Raw genomic sequence first — 19,896 nt, 5'->3', positions numbered from 1 at the left:
ATTGGTTAAACTATAAGTTCAGGCTTTTTTTTTTTTTTTTTTTTTTTTCCTTTTTTGTAATTTAAATTCATATAAATCAATACTGTAGGCATACCTATTGACCAAAATCCTGCCAGTTGGTTGTCTGTTATTTAAAAAAAAAATCATGACTGTAGCTTGGTTCGCAGTTAGCTAGACCCCTCGTGCCGTTATTTGTGTTTAATACAGGGCACAGGGGAGCCAACTGACCAAAGAAGCAGCATCCTGTTGGCAGCGCAGGCTTGCAATCTGAGCTTTTTGATTATGGTGCTGCAAAAAATTTAACCATTTGTGCATTTGCTTTTCATGAAGTGCAATTATAAAAAAAAAAGCCAGAACTAGATTCTGTACCACTTATGTATGTTGCTATTTTAACTTGTATGAACATCATAGACTTGGAAATTCACAGGCCCTGAAGTAAACTTTTCTTCTGAAATATTTTCTATGTTTTTTAAAATGGCTTTTCAGCACCTTGCAAGCAAACAGGTAGGTTAGAAAAGTAGTATACACGTTAAAGACCACTTGTTTGATTTGTTTTTTGGCAGGAAACTCTGCAAGGGTGTTTTTGATAAGGTGAGATCCTCATGCAAAAACTCTTAAAATTCACTGGCCCAGATTAAAAAAAAACTTAAGTTTCTGACTAGGGATCGTCTTGGTGCTGTTTAGGGATGAGCTTCCAAGTGCATGCTCTGAGTTTCTTATGAAATTGAAGCTTTACACCTGCGGGCCATTGTTAAATTGTTGGGTTACACATTGTGCCGTTGCTTCCTCCCTGCAGCTTAGGAGGAAGTATCGGAGTGATGTGGAACGCAACGGCCAAAGGCAGCAACAAAAGTGTGTTACCTTCATCACTTCCCACTGCAGCCCTTCAAAAATCAGCACTAGGAATGAGCTGCCAAGTGTGTGTTCTGTTATGTCCTCCATTTATTCTATATATGCTTTAATTTATCCCGGGTTGGAAGTCAAATACTGTACTTAACCTAAGAGGGTAGCCTCTGGATCCTGTAGAGTCTTCCCACATCATCCTGTGGTCCACTGTTCCCTTCCACGGACAAACACCCCCCCCCCCCCCAAAGGAATTAGACAACCTCTACTGTGCAGGCTGATCTACGCTCTTGCATAAAGAGGAGCGCGGTTGTGATGTGCAGGAGAGTCCTGGGCAGCAGCGGTGTAATTTCAGTACACGTTCACCAATTTGGTTTACGTTTCCCTTAACCGTGAAATGAAATGGTAGACTGCTTTTGTGTATTCAGTTTTACTAGCACATTATTCTAGAAGTGTAATATTTTGTTTTACTTTAATTTCTACAGGGGAGGAACAGAATCTACGAGGCAAGCCACACATCTTATTAATGCACTTATTAAGGATCCTGATAAAGAAATTGATGAACTTATCCCAAAGAATCGTTTAAAAACCTCTGCAAATTCAAAAGTGGCATCTTCAATCTCTGCAACCGTAACATCTGCTACCAACTCAGTTATGGGAATAAAAGTTACCCCTGTCACAGTTTCATCATCACAAGCTGCCTCTGCCCTCACTGTGCCAGCTATTTCTCAAACATCGTCTCACAAGCCCCTGAAAAATCCAGTGAATAATGTACGACCAGGATTTCCTGTTTCCCTGCCTTTGGCTTACCCTCCTCCACAGTTTGCTCATGCTTTACTTGCTGCTCAGACTTTTCAGCAAATCCGTCCTCCAAGGTTACCTATGACACACTTTGGAGGCCCTTTCCCCCCTGCCCAGTCTACTTGGGGCCCATTTCCTGTCAGGCCTCTAAGTCCTGCACGAGCCACCAACTCTCCTAAATCTCACGTGATGCCTCGTCATGCTAATCAGAATATGAGCAATCCTCAGGTGGTTCCAGGAGCACCTTCTTCTACTAGCCCAACAGCTACTACAAACTCTGTGGCCTCAGTGCCTGTCTCATCTACAAATGGGAGCCTCAGTTCACCATCAGTCAGGAGACAACTTTTTGTCACAGTCGTCAAAACGTCTAATGCTACTACAACCACAGTTACAACAACTGCAAGCAACCACATCACCACACCAACCGCCTCCACTTGCCCTGTTCCCACTGCCAAAGAACATCATCCTGCATCATCACCTTCATCGCCCTCCCCACCCTCTCTTCCTGGAGGGGGTTCTAGAAGCAGTCCCTCTGATTGCCTGACATGTTCTCCTAATAAAGGGACTTTACTTTCCTCTGAGCAGGATTTGGGCAACCAACCTTTCATGGAGTTAACTAGCTCAGGCAGCAGTAAGCAAGGGAGCTCTACCTCTAGTGGTGCCACAGTGCACACTGCACATCAGCACCCTCCAACATCTGTTTCACAGGATTCCCGGTCTACACTAATGCAGACCCAAGTTACCTCTCCTCCTGACCCAAGAATGACGCCTTCACACAGCCTAGCTGTCAGCGGTCCCCCTCACCAGCCTTCTTCCATTCCTTCTAATATCCCAACATCTTATAATTTGTCCCACTGCTCTATAGCATCTACTCAGTCTGCTGCTAAAATGGAATCTTCTGCAGTTAGGCCCCCCTTACATGGAGCAAACCCTGCTCATAAGAGCCAAGTCCAAGTTCAAAATTCCCCTGTATCAGGGCTTGGTCCTCATTCAAATATGAAACGGCCTCAAGGGGTACCTTCAGGTCCACATCCCTCCAGTTTAAGTACGCAAAGTTCTGCTCAGAGTTCCGGTCACTCTTCGAATAAACCTATGGCCCAAAATTTCAGTTCTTCTCTACCCTTTAGTCCCTTTAGCACACTTTTTGAAAACAGCCCCAATCCCACTCATCCCTTCTGGGGTGGTTCTGTCGTCTCATCTCAGTCTGCTGCAGACTCCATGCTGTCTACACAGCCATCATATTTGCCAAATCCAGAGTCTATGCTTCCATCTGACACTTCCAAAGCTCCAGGTTTCAGGCCACCAATGCAAAGACCAGCTCCAAGTCAGTCAGGTAAGTTTGATTATTTGTTAATTTGTCCTTTTTGTTACCGCATTAATATAGGTTCGACATTTGTTTTAGCTTATATTGCCTGTTTAATGAAAATGTATCAACTAATTAGGGAGCCATGAAATAGTCTCAAGTTTCAGCATTAGCAGCACATTAAAGATACTTATGGTTTTCTCTTAAGGTATTGTGAATATGGATTCATCTTACACATCTGTGGCATCATCCACTACTCATTTGGGTACCTTTGCCTCTAATATCTCTGGAGGTCAGATGTATGCACCAGGAGGTGCACCTGCAGCTGCTAATTTCAACAGACAACATTTTTCTCCTCTTAGTTTATTGACCCCGTGCTCATCAGCTTCAAGTGGTAAGGAGAGATAGATATATGCCCTTTAACTGTTGGTCTGATAATTCCGGTCCTTAAAGGATAACTATCTTCACAGACATTTTTAGAAGTAACCCCCGAACTATAATGCTATTTTAATAAAATATTTACTTCCATAAGGAGACTGGGAATACAGTGGGGCCCCTTTTGCTTTGTATCTGCTACAGTAACAACCCTTGTCTCTGCCCCTACATCATGCTTTCAGTTATAAGAAAAGCAGACTAGAATAATTTACTGAACACAACCATTCCAGAAACTCTCTTGCTTTAATCTTGATTGCATGACCGATTTCTTGCTCAACAGCACTAAATTCGTTTGAGTTTTAGGTGTTCAGGCTAGAGCAGCAGATCATTTGTGGACAAGCTTTGGGATCAGTAGGCAATGAATGTAGTTGAAGGTCAGCCTAGTAGTTGGGTTGCAGAGAACAGTGCTGACTAGTAGGGATCCACTGTCTGTAGTCTGTATCCATTATTGATCAGGGGCTACTTTTGAAAGTTTTTTTTGTGAAGAACCACAAGCAGTTATCCTTTAATTTGAAACGTATCCTTTTATATAAGCAATGTTCAGCATATTGTCAGTGTAAGTATTTGTGTTGCTCAGGCATGACATTGTTTCTCTCTAGACTTATCAGTTCAGACACATGATCACTCTGCACAAAACAGAAGGCAATATATATATTTTATGCACCTCTGTAGTGACTGCAGTGTGATGGTATACATTTATGCGTAGCAGCAAGGAAAAGGCATGCCATACTATAGGCCCAGTCTATATACATCTAGATAAAGTGTTGCAACACATCCAATCTCTGTCTATAATGTTTAAAGCTGAACTTGCTTACTGAAGAGCAGAGCAGAGGCCTAACCTCTCATCACTGTGACATGTCCTCACTGTCCAGTCAGTAGTATGTGAACAGCCATCTTTTATAGAGAAAATTATATAATTTCACTAACTGTGCATTGTTGTACAAGTGTGAATCACTGCAGTGATTGAACAGAACTAAAACTATTTGGCAGGTAAAATTGTTCATGTATATGTTCTTCAGCTTTGACTATTTGGCTGGAGTAAAGTTCACCTTTTCTTGTGTTAGCACCTCTGTAAGGCCCTCTAGCAGCACCTCTGTAAGGCCCTCTAGCATTTCTGTAAGCCCTGCTCATTGCTGTGCTGAGTTAAACTGAATGTGTATTAGTCTGTGCATAGCCATTACAGCTTCATAGTTATAAATGCTGGCTGTGTGCACATTGAGATTTTGAGGAGTGTACTGAACTCAGTCCTTAGAAACCACTAAGAGGTCATGAGTACTTTGTAGAATCATCAGTCAGATGATTAAACTGTGATTAGTCAGGATTTTTGAAAATGCTTGAGTATTTCACACAAAAACACTCCTACTCAAAGAACAAATCACTTTTTTTAACTTTCTTTTTTATAGTCAGAGCCATATAAATACCCTGTATAAAACCTGCTAAAAAAAACTGGTATTCTATAATCTAAAACGAATGCTTGGAAGACCTATGAAATGAATTAAATGTAATAAAATGACAAACACACAGCTGAAATCAATCTAGGGCTTATTGTTGTAGAACTATTGTAGAGGATTCCCATTCTCACGGCTTAATATGTACAGTTTGACAAAACAACCCCTAACATGTTTCACCTGCTTACTGTGGGTGCTTTGTCAGGGGTGCTCAAATAAATTGCAAGTGCTATACTTAAAATAAAATCATTTTCCTATTGCTGTAGGTCACCTGAATTCTCTAGCCATAAAACATTCTGCAGGATTCATGTCTCTGACTGAAAAAAATGTGATTTGTGCTTGGGTATTAGGGAATCCTTACCTCTTAGTAGTCCCTGAGGATAGGTTTAAGAAGCAGTTTTTTAAAGCCTGAAAAATATCCTGGAACTTGATGAGAAGCCAACGTTTGCTTGCTAAAGCTGTGAACCTTATATGATAAAGGAGTCTCTTCACACAATGCATGTTGCATTTTCAAACGTATAATTAACGCATGGTAACACACTGCACATAGCTCTTGAGTGTGATCTTTTCATGCTATGCCTGTTATAATATGCATTGGATGTTTTATCAACCTGGCTGCACAGATTTGTGTTGTACATAATGCACATTAAAGTTGAAATTACTGTAGATATGTCCTAATAATTAAAACATGCACACAATGCTTAATATGATGTGTATTACACAACCCAGTGTGTGAAAGGTCCTGAACTCCAAGTTATTCTCTGCCAGCTTTTATCCCCAGAGTGCAGGTCATCTGCTAAGTTGGAGCACAGATGCAGCTGCATTCAGCAGTATATTGCCAGCATAGGGACCTTTTTTTTTGGGGGGGGGGGTTCACACTGGGGGAGGAGTGCAAAGTGGTGTGGTTCCAATCAGTACGACTTAACAGGGCTGCATGCCCAGTGCAACAGAACATTTCTGGTCGCAGATTTCAGTTTGAATAGAATAGTCCAGGCAGCAGTGGTCTATGGTCTTTCTCTGGTGGTAAGAGCTGCTAACCAATACCAGTAGCCCAAAGGAGCACTTAAGGACCTTATCACTACTTTAAGAGTTAGGATAGTAATACTTAAATGACTACTTTTGATAAAATTGTAAAATGTACTATTCTCCCAGAGTTAAATGCACCAGAAATTTCTTCTTTCATTATTCTCATTAAAACGGCTAAATTATGGCCTTAAAATACATGACACAGCTCAGCATTGTCTTCATGCATCTGACTCTGTATGAAGTGAATGAGATAATCTTGTTTTATTCACTTGGCTAGAAGGGTCCTCTTTGTGAAGTACTCAAAAGTATGTACCGTAATCTGAACACCGTGCACTGTACAAAAAAACTGGCTGCTTTTCCATTTGGTTTGGGATCTCGCATGCTTAACTGCAAATTGTAAATGTAAAAAATGTGTAGTCCGGTCCAGTCACCTACTAAGATCTCTGGCTGTCTTCAAGCTCACTTTCACCACTGTTTTGTCCACTGGTTATGAGTACTTCAGTCCTCATCAGTAGAACTTAAAGGGGGAACGTTCAAGAAGCTGGTATTAAGTGGCAGTCTCCATAAATATGAATAAAACGCTTCTCTAAGCATTATATACTCTAGTATAAGCCGACCCGAGTATAAGCAGACTGATAGAAAGGGTGAATGGGAAAACAGGGAAAAATAATGGATAGGACAATATTTTTTTCGTACATCCACCCTGATTATGTTAATAAAAGTGTGCTTATTCATAAACGCGGCTTTTTCCGAAGCTGTTTTTCTGTCTCAGAAAACAAAGCAGGGTACAGAACTGCTTTTGCTAGGTTTTCTGTGTTGGTTTTCTATGTTGCTGGGGCATTTAAATCACAGAGCTGACTGTGATGAACAAAAAATCGTTTTACATGCTGGATATTTCATGCCCACGGCCCCACAAATGTCTAACAGAATGCCTGGAGACTAGCCATAAAACCTGTGTCATGTTGTCCCTGTGCATCACTACTTGTCCCCATTATTCTGTATTCATATAGCACTGACAACTTCTACATAGTCAAACCATGAACCCCAACCCTTGGGAAATCAGTGTAATTCCTACCATAGATGTATTTGAATTTCCTATCCTAGTCTCCTAGTCGAATGTCAATTTTGGGGGAGGAATCCATTAGATTTCATGGTTATATGGATGTGGGAGGACGCCATAGTGCCCGGTGCAAAACCATGTAGACCCAAACAGCAGTTATAATCTTCCTCCTGTGTAAAATTTTTATTTTTACTTGGAGTTGGCTTCATTGCTCTCTGTAGCCTGAATGATATATACAGGTAGATCCCGGTTAACGAGCGAGATAGGGGACTATAGGTTCGTTCTTAACCTGAATCTGTTCTTAAGTCGGAACATTGTGCCATCTCTGTCCCCTGTGCCTCCGGGGCCCCCCTCTGTGTCACCTCTGCACTTTGTACCTGTTTATACAAGTTTAAAAGCCATTTTTTCTTAGATTTTTTTTTTTTAAATAGATTTTCTCAAACGACCAATTTGAAAAAAATGTTTTACTTGTTCCCATGGAAACAGATAATCCATGCCGTTAAGTCGGGGGCTACCTGTAATAGAATACCTAAAACTTCCATATTGGGGGTTTGTTTTTGTTTTTTTATATGTGTTCCCAGTAAGAGGAAATGTTAACCTTCGCTTCTTCTTTACCTAAATACATTTGTGAAGAACATGTTTGTTTTTTCTTTGTTTTAGATTTCAAGATTTATATGGTGCTGTGTTTTGTTTCTCTCTCCTTAGATTCATCATCCCAGTCTGCTGGTGTTCGCGCACAGTCTCCCTCTCCTTCAGGAGTTCCCATGGTGTCTGAGAAACCTAACTCTGTGCCTCATGACAGAAAGGTCCCTGTGCCAATTGGAACAGAACGTTCAGCACGCATACGGCAAACTGGGACATCTACACCTTCTGTAATTGGAAGTAACTTGGCAAGCTCTGTAGGACACAGTGGAATCTGGTCTTTTGAAGGAATGGGAGGCAGCCAAGGTAAATTCAGACAAGATAATGAAACCTAGTCATTGCTTTTCCTTGTTCATCCTGCACCTTTGCAGCATGCTGGTGTTCCTCAAGTAATCTGCTATATTTGTGTGGAGCATTACTTGTAGGAAGGTCATTGTGCTTGTGTACATCATATTTTATATTGTCCATGCTGGGGTGGGGAAGCAGCTATGAAGCATTCACACATCTATGGCACCCTGCTAGCCATTTTTGGGCTTTCTCAAATAGTGCCCATTCCATGGCATTTATTAAGCAACTGTAGCGGGGTTTCCACTTTAAGTGAAAAGAGACTAACCAGATTTTTCAGACTATTAAAGAGAACCCGAGGGGGGGTTCTCACAACAAAGTCCCCCTACAGAGGCTGGCTCTGCCTATCGAGCCCAGCCTCTGTTGCTAATCAGATCATCCCCCCTAAATCCTCCCTGCGCTCAGCCAGACCCCATAAATCTCAGCCACGCTGCCGACACGCAGCGTGTCAGCAGCGGCTGTGTTTAGCTTCCTAACGTCAGTCTCCGCTCTCCCCCGCCTCCTGTATCACTCCGGTCCCCGCCCACGTCCCTTCCCTCCACGCTGATTGGAGGGAAGGGATGCGGGTGGGGACCGGAGCTCTGCAGGAGGCGGGGGGAGCGCCGAGACTGACGTTCGGAAGGTAAACACAGCCGCACAGCTCGGCTGTGATTTATGGGGTCTGGCTGAGTTTAGGGGGGATCTGATTAGCAACAGAGGCTGGGCTCGATAGGCAGAGCCAGCCTCTGTATGGGGATTTTGTTGTGAGAACCCCGCCTCAGGTTCTCTTTAAGACACACTTTCTCCAACAAGGGGGGGGGGGGGGGGGGGGAGTAGTAAATCTTATATTCCGAATGTGCCCCACAAGTCCTCAGTCTTCCTGATGGCCACGGTGCATGTAGCAGAGAGCAGCTGAAACACAAGAGGCCAGTGCAGTCACGCTGCGCTCCCTTCTATTCTGATGTGTTTGCACGTAAAGGGCATGGGTGGAGCCCCTTGCTTCAACTGCAATGGAGAGGATGTCTTATGGTCTGCAGAAGGGAAAGAGGAGAGGAGGCTTCCTTTTGTAAAATGAAGCCAACATTACCTCATACAGAACTCAAATCTCTTTCCATGTGCATACATGACTAATACGTGCACAGAATACACAGAACCATTCACACCCATATCCAGTGGGGATGTCTGTCTATATTGCCCACCTCAGTTGCACACACTAGGACCAGCTTGGAGATGCACACACTCAACAGCGATCTCCTTGGATGTAGAGGAAGCCCAAGCAATCACAGAACATACAAAAATAAGGCAATACATGTATGCTGATATTCAAACCCAGGACCATATAGCTTCAGTGGAGGAGTGTTAAGTACGAGTTTGTCTTCTCCACTACCACCCACATCATGTTTCTAAGCAGGTCTCACACATTTACCAATAGATACCTTTTACAGTAGGTAATGTTTCCCTTTTAATTTATTTACCAATTCTTCCTAGAGTTCTGTGCAGTTTCTCTAGTGACACACATACAGCACTGAAGTTTCTCCTTTCTACAGCTGGGCTAATACTACTTCTGTCAAGCTAGTATTCTGACTGCAAATAGATCTTTTTAAAAGTAGTGATGCACAGTTGGGTAATATTTTTTCCCCTTTGCCCAGATGAAATGAATAATCGCTTGTGCATATTGCTGCAATAGACTGGTTTACTTTTGGAACACATGTTTTTTTTTTTTTTGTTTCTCCTCACACAGATAAGGTTTCGGACTGGTGCCACACAGGCATGGGGAATCACATGATGCACAGGCCTATGTCTGATCCTGGCGTGTTCTCCCAGCATCAAGGAATGGAGAGAGACACGTCTGGCATTGTTCCAGCTTCAGGAGCATTCCATCAACATGTGCCTGCTGGTTACATGGACTTTCCAAAAGTTGGGGTAACTTCATAAATTGCTGTTTTTCTGTTGTGCATTGTTTTTTCTATTGCAGTCCACATATTTGTTGCATATGTGTAGCACTAAATTCAGTTTGTTTTTTAATACAGGGCATGCCATTCTCAATGTATGGAAATGCAATGATTCCTCCTGTAGCTCCAATGCCAGATGGTCCTGGGGGACCAATTTACAATGGACCTCATGCTGCTGATCCTTCATGGAATTCCCTCATAAAAATGGTTTCAAACTCCACAGAAAATGGCCCTCAAACAGTAAGTCTTCTCTCTTGCGAAAGTCCCTTTGCAAATCTTTTAAGGATGGTGTACCCTCCCATAAAAATACATCTGCAACAACTAACAATAGAACAGAGTAACCAAGCAGCTCGGGTTGACCCAAACCACTAGGAAAGTATAGGGGGGGGACTGGAGAGCCCTCCTAATAAAACAGCAATGCTTGGTGTGATTTGCCTTCTTAAAACAGAAGGAAACTTGCAATAATTCAGCTAAAAGTGAACATTTGTGGCTACCCACAATGCACAACTACAGAATATGCAAATTATCTCTTAATGCCCCTGTAGCCAGGCTAGCATCCAGAACTGCTGGTGTATAGCAAGCCTATAGCTTTAAATCTTACACAGCCACATCAACCCCATATGTAGACAGCCTGTTTCGGGCTTTTGGTCCTCCTCCGTACATGCTCTGTACTTTTTTTCTGTGCCTTGCTGCAGTTTATTAGTTATGTTGCTTTAGGGAACTGGTACGACTGCACACACCTATTTTATTGTGAATACCAATACAATCCTATAGCAGCAGAAATAAATTTCTTGAGTCTTTTTTTGTTTCTTAAATAGCTCAAGGATTAAAGGGCTCATTGAACAATTGATATAGATTTGACAATTTTTACACCTAAGAATGCATGCTATCAAACACCAAGGCTATCTCTATTCAGAAAATATATGGAGTCCAGTTAAATTCCAGCCATTACTGAGAAAATTTTGAGAACTGTATTGCATTCTTCATCTAGAAGGGGCTGCTAGAGGAACATATGAGGAAAATATACATTGGGGCTAGGTTCACAGTGGGACCTTGCATTGTGTTCCTGTTTTAACAGGAACACACCAGGAAAAAAGTCATACTACACATTACGGCAGTGTTACGGTGCATACTGTGAGGTACAATGAAGCGTACAGACAAGAAAAAGTATGCTTCCCTGTACCGCAGTGCATTACCATAACGCAACACATTACACCGCAATACTGACGCTGCACTGTGAACGTTGCATAGACTTAATGCATTGCAATGTGTCCTTAATGTAGCTCTATAATATCCCAATGTGAACGGGCCTTCAGACTTTAGGGACCATTTAAACACTGGCTCTGGTCACAGATTTCTATGCATCCCTCTGGGTAGGCCAGTGTAGTAGTATTAAAGTTGCCTTTTAAGTTTCCCTGAAGTAGTATTTACATCTGCTTCAACCTCCTTTCTCATTAGATCTAGAAGTTGGTTGCTGAATTCTGTGCTGTGGGTCATCTTATGGCCCATACTCACGGGCTACATAAGTGGCCTGTCGCCAGCACACGTGAGCATGTGCGCGACAGGCCAGCGACAGCTCGTCGCCAGCTCCCTCCGCGTACACACGCGGAAGAGGGATCAGCTGTGCGACGGAAGCTGTCGCCGACGTATGTTGCTGTCGCTAGTCCACATACTCACGCGGACTAGCGACCGTTGCGGCGGAGTTGCGGCGGCAATTGTCGCCAGGCGATTGACCGCGCCAATCGCCTGGGGACATCAGCGACGAGCGATGGTTCGGGGTGCGCGCCCGTGCAACGCCTCATACTCACGGGCGACCTGTCACCGCAACACGCGCGCGCCGCAATTGTAGCCCGTGAGTATGGGCCATTAGTTGGATGGCTGTTGAATCCTGAGCCTAGGACTTGGCAGTCATTGATTTCTATGGTGATGAGTAAGTTAGTCTGTGGCTAATATTCTAAAGCCTTTTAAAGTACAATAGAGAAACAAAATGCATGGCTTTTTAGTGGCGAGACTAAATGTAACAAATACAGTTAGGCCCTGTTTCCGCTCTGGCTGATTCTTTGCCTTTTTTCGTACACAAATTTGGAAGAGGAATAACAGCCTATTGAAATCGATGAACTGCTACCAATATAATGTGCCTGCAGCATTTAATTGGGCATTGGCACAGTAGGGGGATTCGGATGCAATTTTCCATCAGCACAGGTGCCACATCCATCTCTTAGAGACTGGCGTCGTAGCCTTAAAGTTTGTATCTGCTTGTATGCAAACAGAATTTATTAGGGCATCTTAGAAGTTCTGGTAATTACTGTATTCATTTAAAATATAGAAATGGAGGTTAATCTCCACAGTGGCTGCTCACTCTGGTTTGCATATAGTTCTCCGCTTTCACTACCTTTCTGTTTACTACTGACATCTGGGTTTGAATGCTATATTTCGTTGGCTATATTTGTATGAATGGTGAACACCTTTCTAATTCACAGGAAATGTCCTTGTTTACTCTGGACATATTTGTTTACCTTGCTTTCAGGCTTCCTCAATTACAGGGTGTGCCCAGTTTTTGTTTTGTTTTCTAAGGATATGTTTCCTGGCATTAAGACATTGTGCCTTCATATGACTTTGAGGCTGGGTGAATGTGTGACTCTATGCATTACACTTATGTTTTATTGCCGATAATCTCCTGGCTTCAATATTCATTCATTTTCAAGCCCCAGACTTATGTATTGCTTCTAGGAGATATGACTACTCATTACAGTATGCAGCATTGTGGCTAATTACCTGTATACATTGGGCTTGATTCACAAAGCCGTGGTAATTGTTTAGCACGTGAAGTGCCGCTTGCGGACTTTTGCGCGCAATCGGCCACCGTGTTATCGCACGCAAATGGCCGCGATCGCTGCACTTTGCGCACGCAAACGTCCTCGAGCGGCACTTCACGTGCTAGCTGTTCAGCACGCCCGTGCTAAACAGTTAGCACGGCTTTGTGAATCAAGCCCATTGTATTCTCTTCAGTAGTTACCAGTTTTAGATATTCAAGCAGTGTACCAGCTAGAACAACTTTTAATTAGATTTGTTACATTATCTTGTTTCTTCCCTAAAAGGCCTTTTCTGATTGTATAATTGGTCTTCAGTAGGTCCAGAATAAATATAAATTATAAACACAATTTTATCTCTGTTCCATATAGCCATTTAACCGCTTAAAGAGACTCCGTAACAAAAATTTCATCCGGTTTTCTTCCATCCTACAAGTTCCAAAATCTATTCTAATGTGCTCTGGCTTACTGCAGCATGTTCTACTATCACCATCTCTGTAATAAATCAACTTATCTCTCGTCAGACTTGTCAGCCTGTGTCTGGAAGGCTGCCAAGTTCTTCAGTGTTGTGGTTCTGTGATGCATTTCCCCCCTCCAGTCCCCTCTCTGCACACTGCCTGTGTGCTATTTAGATTAGTGCAGCTTCTCTCTGCTCTATTATCTTTTACAAGCTGGATAAATCCTCCTCTGAGCTGGCTGGGCTTTCACATACTGAAGAATTACATACAGGCAGAGCTGTCTGCACTCTGCAGGAAGAAACAGCCTGACACTTCAGTGGAAGATAGCTGCAGGGGGAAAGAAACACACAAATGATCTCTTGAGATTAAAAAGGAAGGCTGTATACAGCCTGCTTGTGTATGGATGTATTTTCTATGTGTGGACATACTGTACATCAACCTACTTCCTGTTTTGGTGGCCATTTTGTTTGTTTACAAACAAACTTTTTAAAACTGTTTTTAACCACTTTTAATGCGGCGGGGGGTGGCGAAATTGTGACAGAGGGTAATAGGAGATGTCCCCTAACGTACTGGTATGTTAACTTTTGTGCGATTTTAACAATACAGATTCTCTTTAAGGTCAAATGGACGTTTTAAAATGTACTATTTGTGCACTAATTAGTGCAAATAGAATGTTTAATAAACAACCATTTTGCCAAAATGCCCCCTGCACTGTGGGAGCACCCACAGGTGCAGGTGCCTGCCTGTTTTAACCCCTCAATGCCTTGCAGTCTGCCTTGCTTCCATGCGGTTCAATGTCTAGTGGCCACCACCCTTCATTTTATAAATATTCCCTGGTTTCTAATGGCCTCTATAGAATTCCCTGGTGTCTAGTGTCCCCCTCCCTCTTCTATACAGTTCACTGTCTAGTGGCCCCATCTCTCCCATATACAGTTCTCTGGTTAGTGGGCCGCCTCCTACCCTTCAACAGTTTCCTTGTTTTAGTACCCCCACCCCCTTTCCTTTAAAGTTCCCTAATGTATAGTGGGCCCCCTCCCTCCCCTAATATAGTTCCTGGTGTCAAGTGGTCCCCCTCCTACCCCTAAACAGTTTCCTGGTATCTGGTACCCCCTACCCTAAATAATTCCCTGATGTCTAGTGACCCCTCTCCTCTATACAGTTCTGTGGTGTCTAGTGCCCTCCATATGGCTTCCCTGGAGATCTAGGGGCTTCACCCCAATAGCTTTCCTGGTATTTTACAGTGGGCCAAACATAATGCAAAGTGGGGAAACCAGTTGTTGGTCAGAATATAATGGCTCTACAGGCCAGAGTTTGACATGTATGTGTTACGGCCAGAACCCGAAGTCTGGCCACTTCGGGTTCTGGCTGGCCAAAATGCAAAGTGGCCGTCTCACTGCAGCCAACGTTAGAAATGAATGTATTCCTGGCGGCTCCTGCTCCCCACCACCCACCTATTTCTCTCTGACAGCTGGGAACACACACACGTACTCAGAGTTGTTCGTCACTGCAGGGATTCGTTCTGTTCATTCCTGCAGAGCGGGTGCTGGCAGAAGCACTGTCTGCAACATTCCTGCACTGCTTTCCTGCAGCCACGAACGATTCTGAGTGCATGTGTCTCCCTGGCTGCCAGAGGGAAATGGGAGGGAGGCAGGAAGAGCACAGAAGTCCATTAATTGTACAGCTTCTGCAGGGAGGAGAGGATGGTGCACAGAGGAGAAGAGAGAGGACACGCGCCGGGGAGCAATGCACTGACGGAGCAATGCATTTATTCTTCACGTTTGGCCGCTAGGAATACATTCATTTCTAACATTGGCTGCAGCGAGTTGGCCACTTTGCATTTTGGCCGGCTCGAACCCGATGTGGGCCAGACTTCGGGTTCTGGCCGTAACATATGAACTGATTGAAGACTATGTCGTCAATTCATCAAGCATTACCGCATTCGGTAATGCTGAAAACAGGACTTTACCGAACACTAGGAAAATGTTAATTCTTCAAGGCTGTTACCGCATGAAAAGCTGGAATTACCAATCAGTGGGGTTAAATTACCGGCTTGTGCGGTAAACGCCTCAACAAATGTCAATAAATGTGAATTCATCAAGGTTGCAGCATATGGTAACCGTTCCATTACTGGCAGTTCTCCTCTGTCGAAATCTGTGCAGAACTCACAGAAGCAGAGACAATTACCTATGACTGACAGGAGCAGAGCCATTAGAAACAGCCCTTGTTTTCTGCAGGTCTGGATGATCGGCTTTTGATAGGACCCACTTCTCAGGCGGGTCTAGCTTTTCTATCCCCCTGGCAGCAAGCAGAGAAATTATAACAAAACCGGTTTCCCCTGCCACCTTTCGGCAGTTTAACCTCTTAGGTTCCTGTATAAAGATGCAGACGAACTAGTGGGGAAATCACTTAAACATGGCATGTTTAAAGTCTCCTGGAAGTTCTAAGCTGGGGAAATTAAATAAAATGTTAAGAAGGACCAATGGAGACTAATAGTCAGATTCAGAGTGAGCAGAAGCAGTAAAACAAACCTGCACATTCTAAAGGGATGTCGGGATGCCTCTTACTATTGCACGGAGAACAGCATGCAACACAGACAACTCACTCTTCTGCTGTTACCGACAATGGGGTTTGGTAAATTACTGAACTTCTACTGCACCTGTGAAAATATTGATGAATTAGCACACAAGTCTAAAATACCGAATGCGGTATTTTCCAGACCTTGTTTTGTTGTTTGATGAATTGACGCTTAGGTCATAGAATTTGCTATCAGCAACTCCGAGACCATGGATTTGTCGGATGTATGTTACTGTATTTTTTGGACTATAAGGCCTTGTTCACATTATGAATCGCCCAGCGCTATCGCAAGCACTGAGCGTTTTTGTGCACAATTTTTTTTCGTGATTCCCAGCGTTTTCTGAACTTTGAGCGATTTTGGGTAAGCGCTTCTCTACGCGCTTTTGATGAGCAATTGAGATTTTCACTTCCTGACGTCAAGCGCTTAGTGATTTTCCTATATCTTCCATTATAGCTAAAAACATTCAGGAAATGGTACACACAGCGCTTTGGTCAGCATAAAGCAATCAAAACACACAGATTTAAACACTCTCATAGGGAATCATTGCACAAGCACTTTTAGGAGGATTTTCAAAATCGCCGGTGCTTAAAAAAAAAAAAGACCCCGACAATGCACTGAGACTCCTTTTCTCCCCCCCCCCAAAAAAAAAACAGGGGGGGGGGGGGTCACTGCATCTTATAGTCCAAATGCAGGGAGTTCAGTATTCTCCCCAAGCTCTAATTTTGGTGAGCATCCGGCTGTCATCGGATCGCCTCCTCATCCTCCTATCCAGTAAGCAAAGTTGTGCTGGCCCTTCATTCCCCCATCGCGCCCCCCATCCTGGCTACTTTTTCATGCCACCCGGCTGGAAAACAATTCTAAGAACTCTGGCTTGTGAACTCCTGCCAAAATCAACCGCCAACCCGCCACAATGTTGGGGACTCCCTGTATTGTGCCCATGCTGAGGAGGACACAAGGAGACATAGAGGAAGACACCGGGGGGAAGGGGGGACACAAGGACGACAGAGGTGGACACATGGGGGGCACTCTTTTTTTCCTCTGGTTTTTGTCCTCTAAACCTGGGTGTGTCCTGTCCTGTGTCCTGAATACCCTTCCCAGCTGCGCACACTAGGCTTCAAATCTCAAATTAAATTAAATTTAAATAAAAAAAAAAAAAAATCCTCCAAAACAGCAAAATAAGAACATCATCATCAAATCCCATCATGCTTTGCACAACATCAGGGGGAAAATGCCCGGGCAGTTTTCTTCTGTGCAGCTGAGGGCCCATTCACACTTGCTGATCACAAAACGCTAGCGTTTTGCTCTGGAGTTTTTTGGCGATTAACACCCCAAAAAAATCACCATTCACACCTGGCGATTTTTTTTTTTTAAGTGATCGCGGTTTGCGCTTCTATAGCACTAAAATGTGATCGCCGGGAAATCGCCTGAAAATGGTGCAGGCTACACGTTTGCGTTTAGCGCAAATCGCCCAAATGAGAACAGGCCCATAGACTTTTATTAGCGTTTGAGCATTTTGCCGAAATTGCCGGCAAAACGCTCAAGTGTGAATGGGCCCTAAAAGCTTGGGTAAGAAAAACAAAGTTCTGATGCTGTGAAACTGTTAGGCTGCTTTTACAGTGGGATGTTACAGGCGCACGTTAGAGCAGCCTGTAACGCACAGCAATGAAAAATCAATGGGCTGTTCACAGTGCCCACGTTGCGTTACATTGTACATAACGTACTGCATGCAGTACTTTACACGCGGCTAAGCCGCGTTAGACGGTTTGCACATGCTCAGTAGGGTTTTTTTTTTTTCATTTTATGGGCGTAGAGGAGGCTGGGAGAGGCCGCTACGTAGCCAGGCACATGGCTACTTATTATTCACTGCACTTGCAGTGTTTACATCCTGGAGCGGCGGCGGATTGGCTGGCGAGACCACGTGATGCGGAAAGATCCGCTCACGTGGTCTCCGCAGTGCCTCCGACAGAGCAGGCGCACCAAGAGCTGTTTGTAACGCGGCTCTTGGTAGTGTCCTGCTCCAACACCACCAGGGGTTGCGTTAGGGGCACGTTATGCGACCATAACGTCCCCTAAAACGCAACGTCCCACTGTGAAACCAGCCTTAAAGAAACACCAAGCCTTTTCAGTGCTGCCGAGTAGATTTTTAGTCTGGAGGTTCACTTTAATAAAATCACTGGGAGCTGCAAATGCAAACTCTGCTCTCCTCTTCAGCATGCTGCATAAATGCATAACAGGCAGGAAACCCAGGACATGTGTATCTATTTTTATGCTCCATCTTGTCTTTGCCTGTGTCACCAGTCTTTCCACAGTTATTCTAGGAATTGCAGCCACATCGCATTGATTTACCTAGTTTAAACGAGTTGTGGTCAGATCTAATTGTCATCATAAGCAGTCTATGTTCACTACATTTCTTAATACATTTTGTATATGTGTAGACAGAGAAAGTAATACATATGTATAGTAATTTGTATTTTTTTTTCCTTTCAAATTTAATTCAGGTTTGGACTGGAACCTGGACTCCCCACATGAACAGTGTACACATGAACCAGATGGGTTGATTTACATGGGCTCGCCAGCATGGGAAATCCTTCAGCGAGTAGGAAAATCAAACACAATACCTTCATCCCACAGAGGCAAAAAGAGAAGACATACACCCAGATCATTCTACTGATGTGCTTGACTGAAGTGTGTAGGCTTTTTGCAGAAGAACTTACTAACTGACCTTTTTTCTGTGACCGTTGTGACAGCCCAGTTCTCATCACCATAAATCTCACTATAGTTATCCTTCTCCCACTTTTATTTTATTTTTCCTTTTCTTTGACCTTATGCTTTTTTTTTTGCCCCACCCTCTTCTTTTGTTTATGGACATAACTTTATTTTTTTTCTTGAAGCTGTTTGGCTGGTTGGTTTTAGTACTGTAAACTGCTTCTGAGCAAACACAGACAAATTAGCAAAATTATGTAACTGATTCTGAAGTTTTAGAATGGCAAATAAATGTACAATTGTTTACATAACAGAAATGGCTAAGCAGAGAATTTCAGTAAGTCAGTATAGAGGCTCTACATTATGTAGACTTAAATTAATGTGAGATGTACCTTCATATTCAGAAATCTGGATGTTTCCTTCATACATTAAACTATTAATAAGCATACCTTGTGTGTTGGTGTCACTTTTTAAAATAATCTTAATCAATATGCATGCATCCCTGTCCTCTTGTCTTATCAGCAAGTAGATACTTATTAAACATCCACACAACAGAGCACATTGCTGAGACACTGCCTCTCCTCTGTATGTTTTTATCTACAGTGTGTATACTGCTAGTGGGATTTGAGGACAGATATCCAAAACACTGCTACAGAGGATGAAATTAGAGGTTTACTAATGGGGTTATGTAAAGATCTGCGTTTTTTCCTGGAAGACTGTGTGGGGACTCCTTTGGATACCTAATTGAGAAACGGACAGATAAAGGCTGACCTACACTGGTGGATTGCCACCAGATCGACCAACAAATAGATCCCAATCTGAGCAGAGAGGGATCTAATGGCTGCCCATACACTGCACACATATTTTGAATCTATTTCAGCATGAAATAGATTTACAACCCATGGAGCTGCCTCCATTCCCCCGTCCAGCAGCAATACATCACCTGTCCTCTAGCGCAAGTCCCCGGGTCCGTGCTGTCCCTTTCTTCGGCTGGCCGCCTTCTCCATCTTCACTTCCTGTCCCGAGCGGAAGTTCAAACAGTAGAGGGCGCTCTAATGTTTGAATTTCCCCTTCTCACAGGACGGGGCAGGAAGTAAAAAGATGGAGAAGGCGGCCAGCCGGAGAAAGGGACAGCACGGACCCGGAGACTTGCGCCAGCGGACAGGTGATGTATTGCAGCGTCGGTTGTCGCCGAATTGAACGCTGCTAACGCGCTGCCGGCGTATGTGAACTTTGAGCAGCAAAATTTGTAGTGTATGGCCACTATCTCAAACCTTTAAAAAACACCACCACTAGATGTCCAAAATGACTGACAGGCAAACCCACTGTGTACTAGCTGGCCCTAAACAAGTCAGTCCCACTCATCTAAAGGAATAGTGTCTAGGCAGAAGGCTATGCCACTCTTACTTAAAGGGGCACTTTAGTTAATTAGTGTTAATATAAGTGCTGGATAAAATTAAGCCAGCATGTGAGAGAAGCTGCAGTGACAAAAAAAATTATTCAAGAAATATAGTTT

The 19,896-nt window shown here is 43.4% G+C and overlaps 1 protein-coding gene across 5 annotated transcripts in view; it reads left to right on the top strand.

The window, feature by feature from the left end:
• The window catches only part of ANKRD17 (ankyrin repeat domain 17), a 233,656-nt gene extending 214,828 nt beyond the window's left edge, over positions 1 to 18,828 (top strand). For 4 of the 5 annotated variants that reach the window (XM_068233424.1, XM_068233418.1, XM_068233414.1 and 1 more), the window contains exons 29-34: positions 1,329 to 2,977; positions 3,156 to 3,341; positions 7,622 to 7,864; positions 9,624 to 9,805; positions 9,913 to 10,074; positions 18,176 to 18,828. In XM_068233424.1, the coding sequence (XP_068089525.1) occupies positions 1,329 to 2,977; positions 3,156 to 3,341; positions 7,622 to 7,864; positions 9,624 to 9,805; positions 9,913 to 10,074; positions 18,176 to 18,235 (2,482 nt within the window). In that variant the 3' untranslated portion in view covers positions 18,236 to 18,828. The remainder of the gene's footprint in view (positions 1 to 1,328; positions 2,978 to 3,155; positions 3,342 to 7,621; positions 7,865 to 9,623; positions 9,806 to 9,912; positions 10,075 to 18,175) is intronic. The other variant, XM_068233427.1, reaches the window with a different exon arrangement.
• Positions 18,829 to 19,896: the final 1,068 nt, after the last annotated feature.

This window comes from Hyperolius riggenbachi, chromosome 1 (assembly GCF_040937935.1).
Source record: "Hyperolius riggenbachi isolate aHypRig1 chromosome 1, aHypRig1.pri, whole genome shotgun sequence".
NCBI lineage: Eukaryota > Metazoa > Chordata > Amphibia > Anura > Hyperoliidae > Hyperolius > Hyperolius riggenbachi.
Note: the sequence above shows the minus strand (reverse complement) of the source record. Positions and strands in the feature narration are given on the sequence as shown.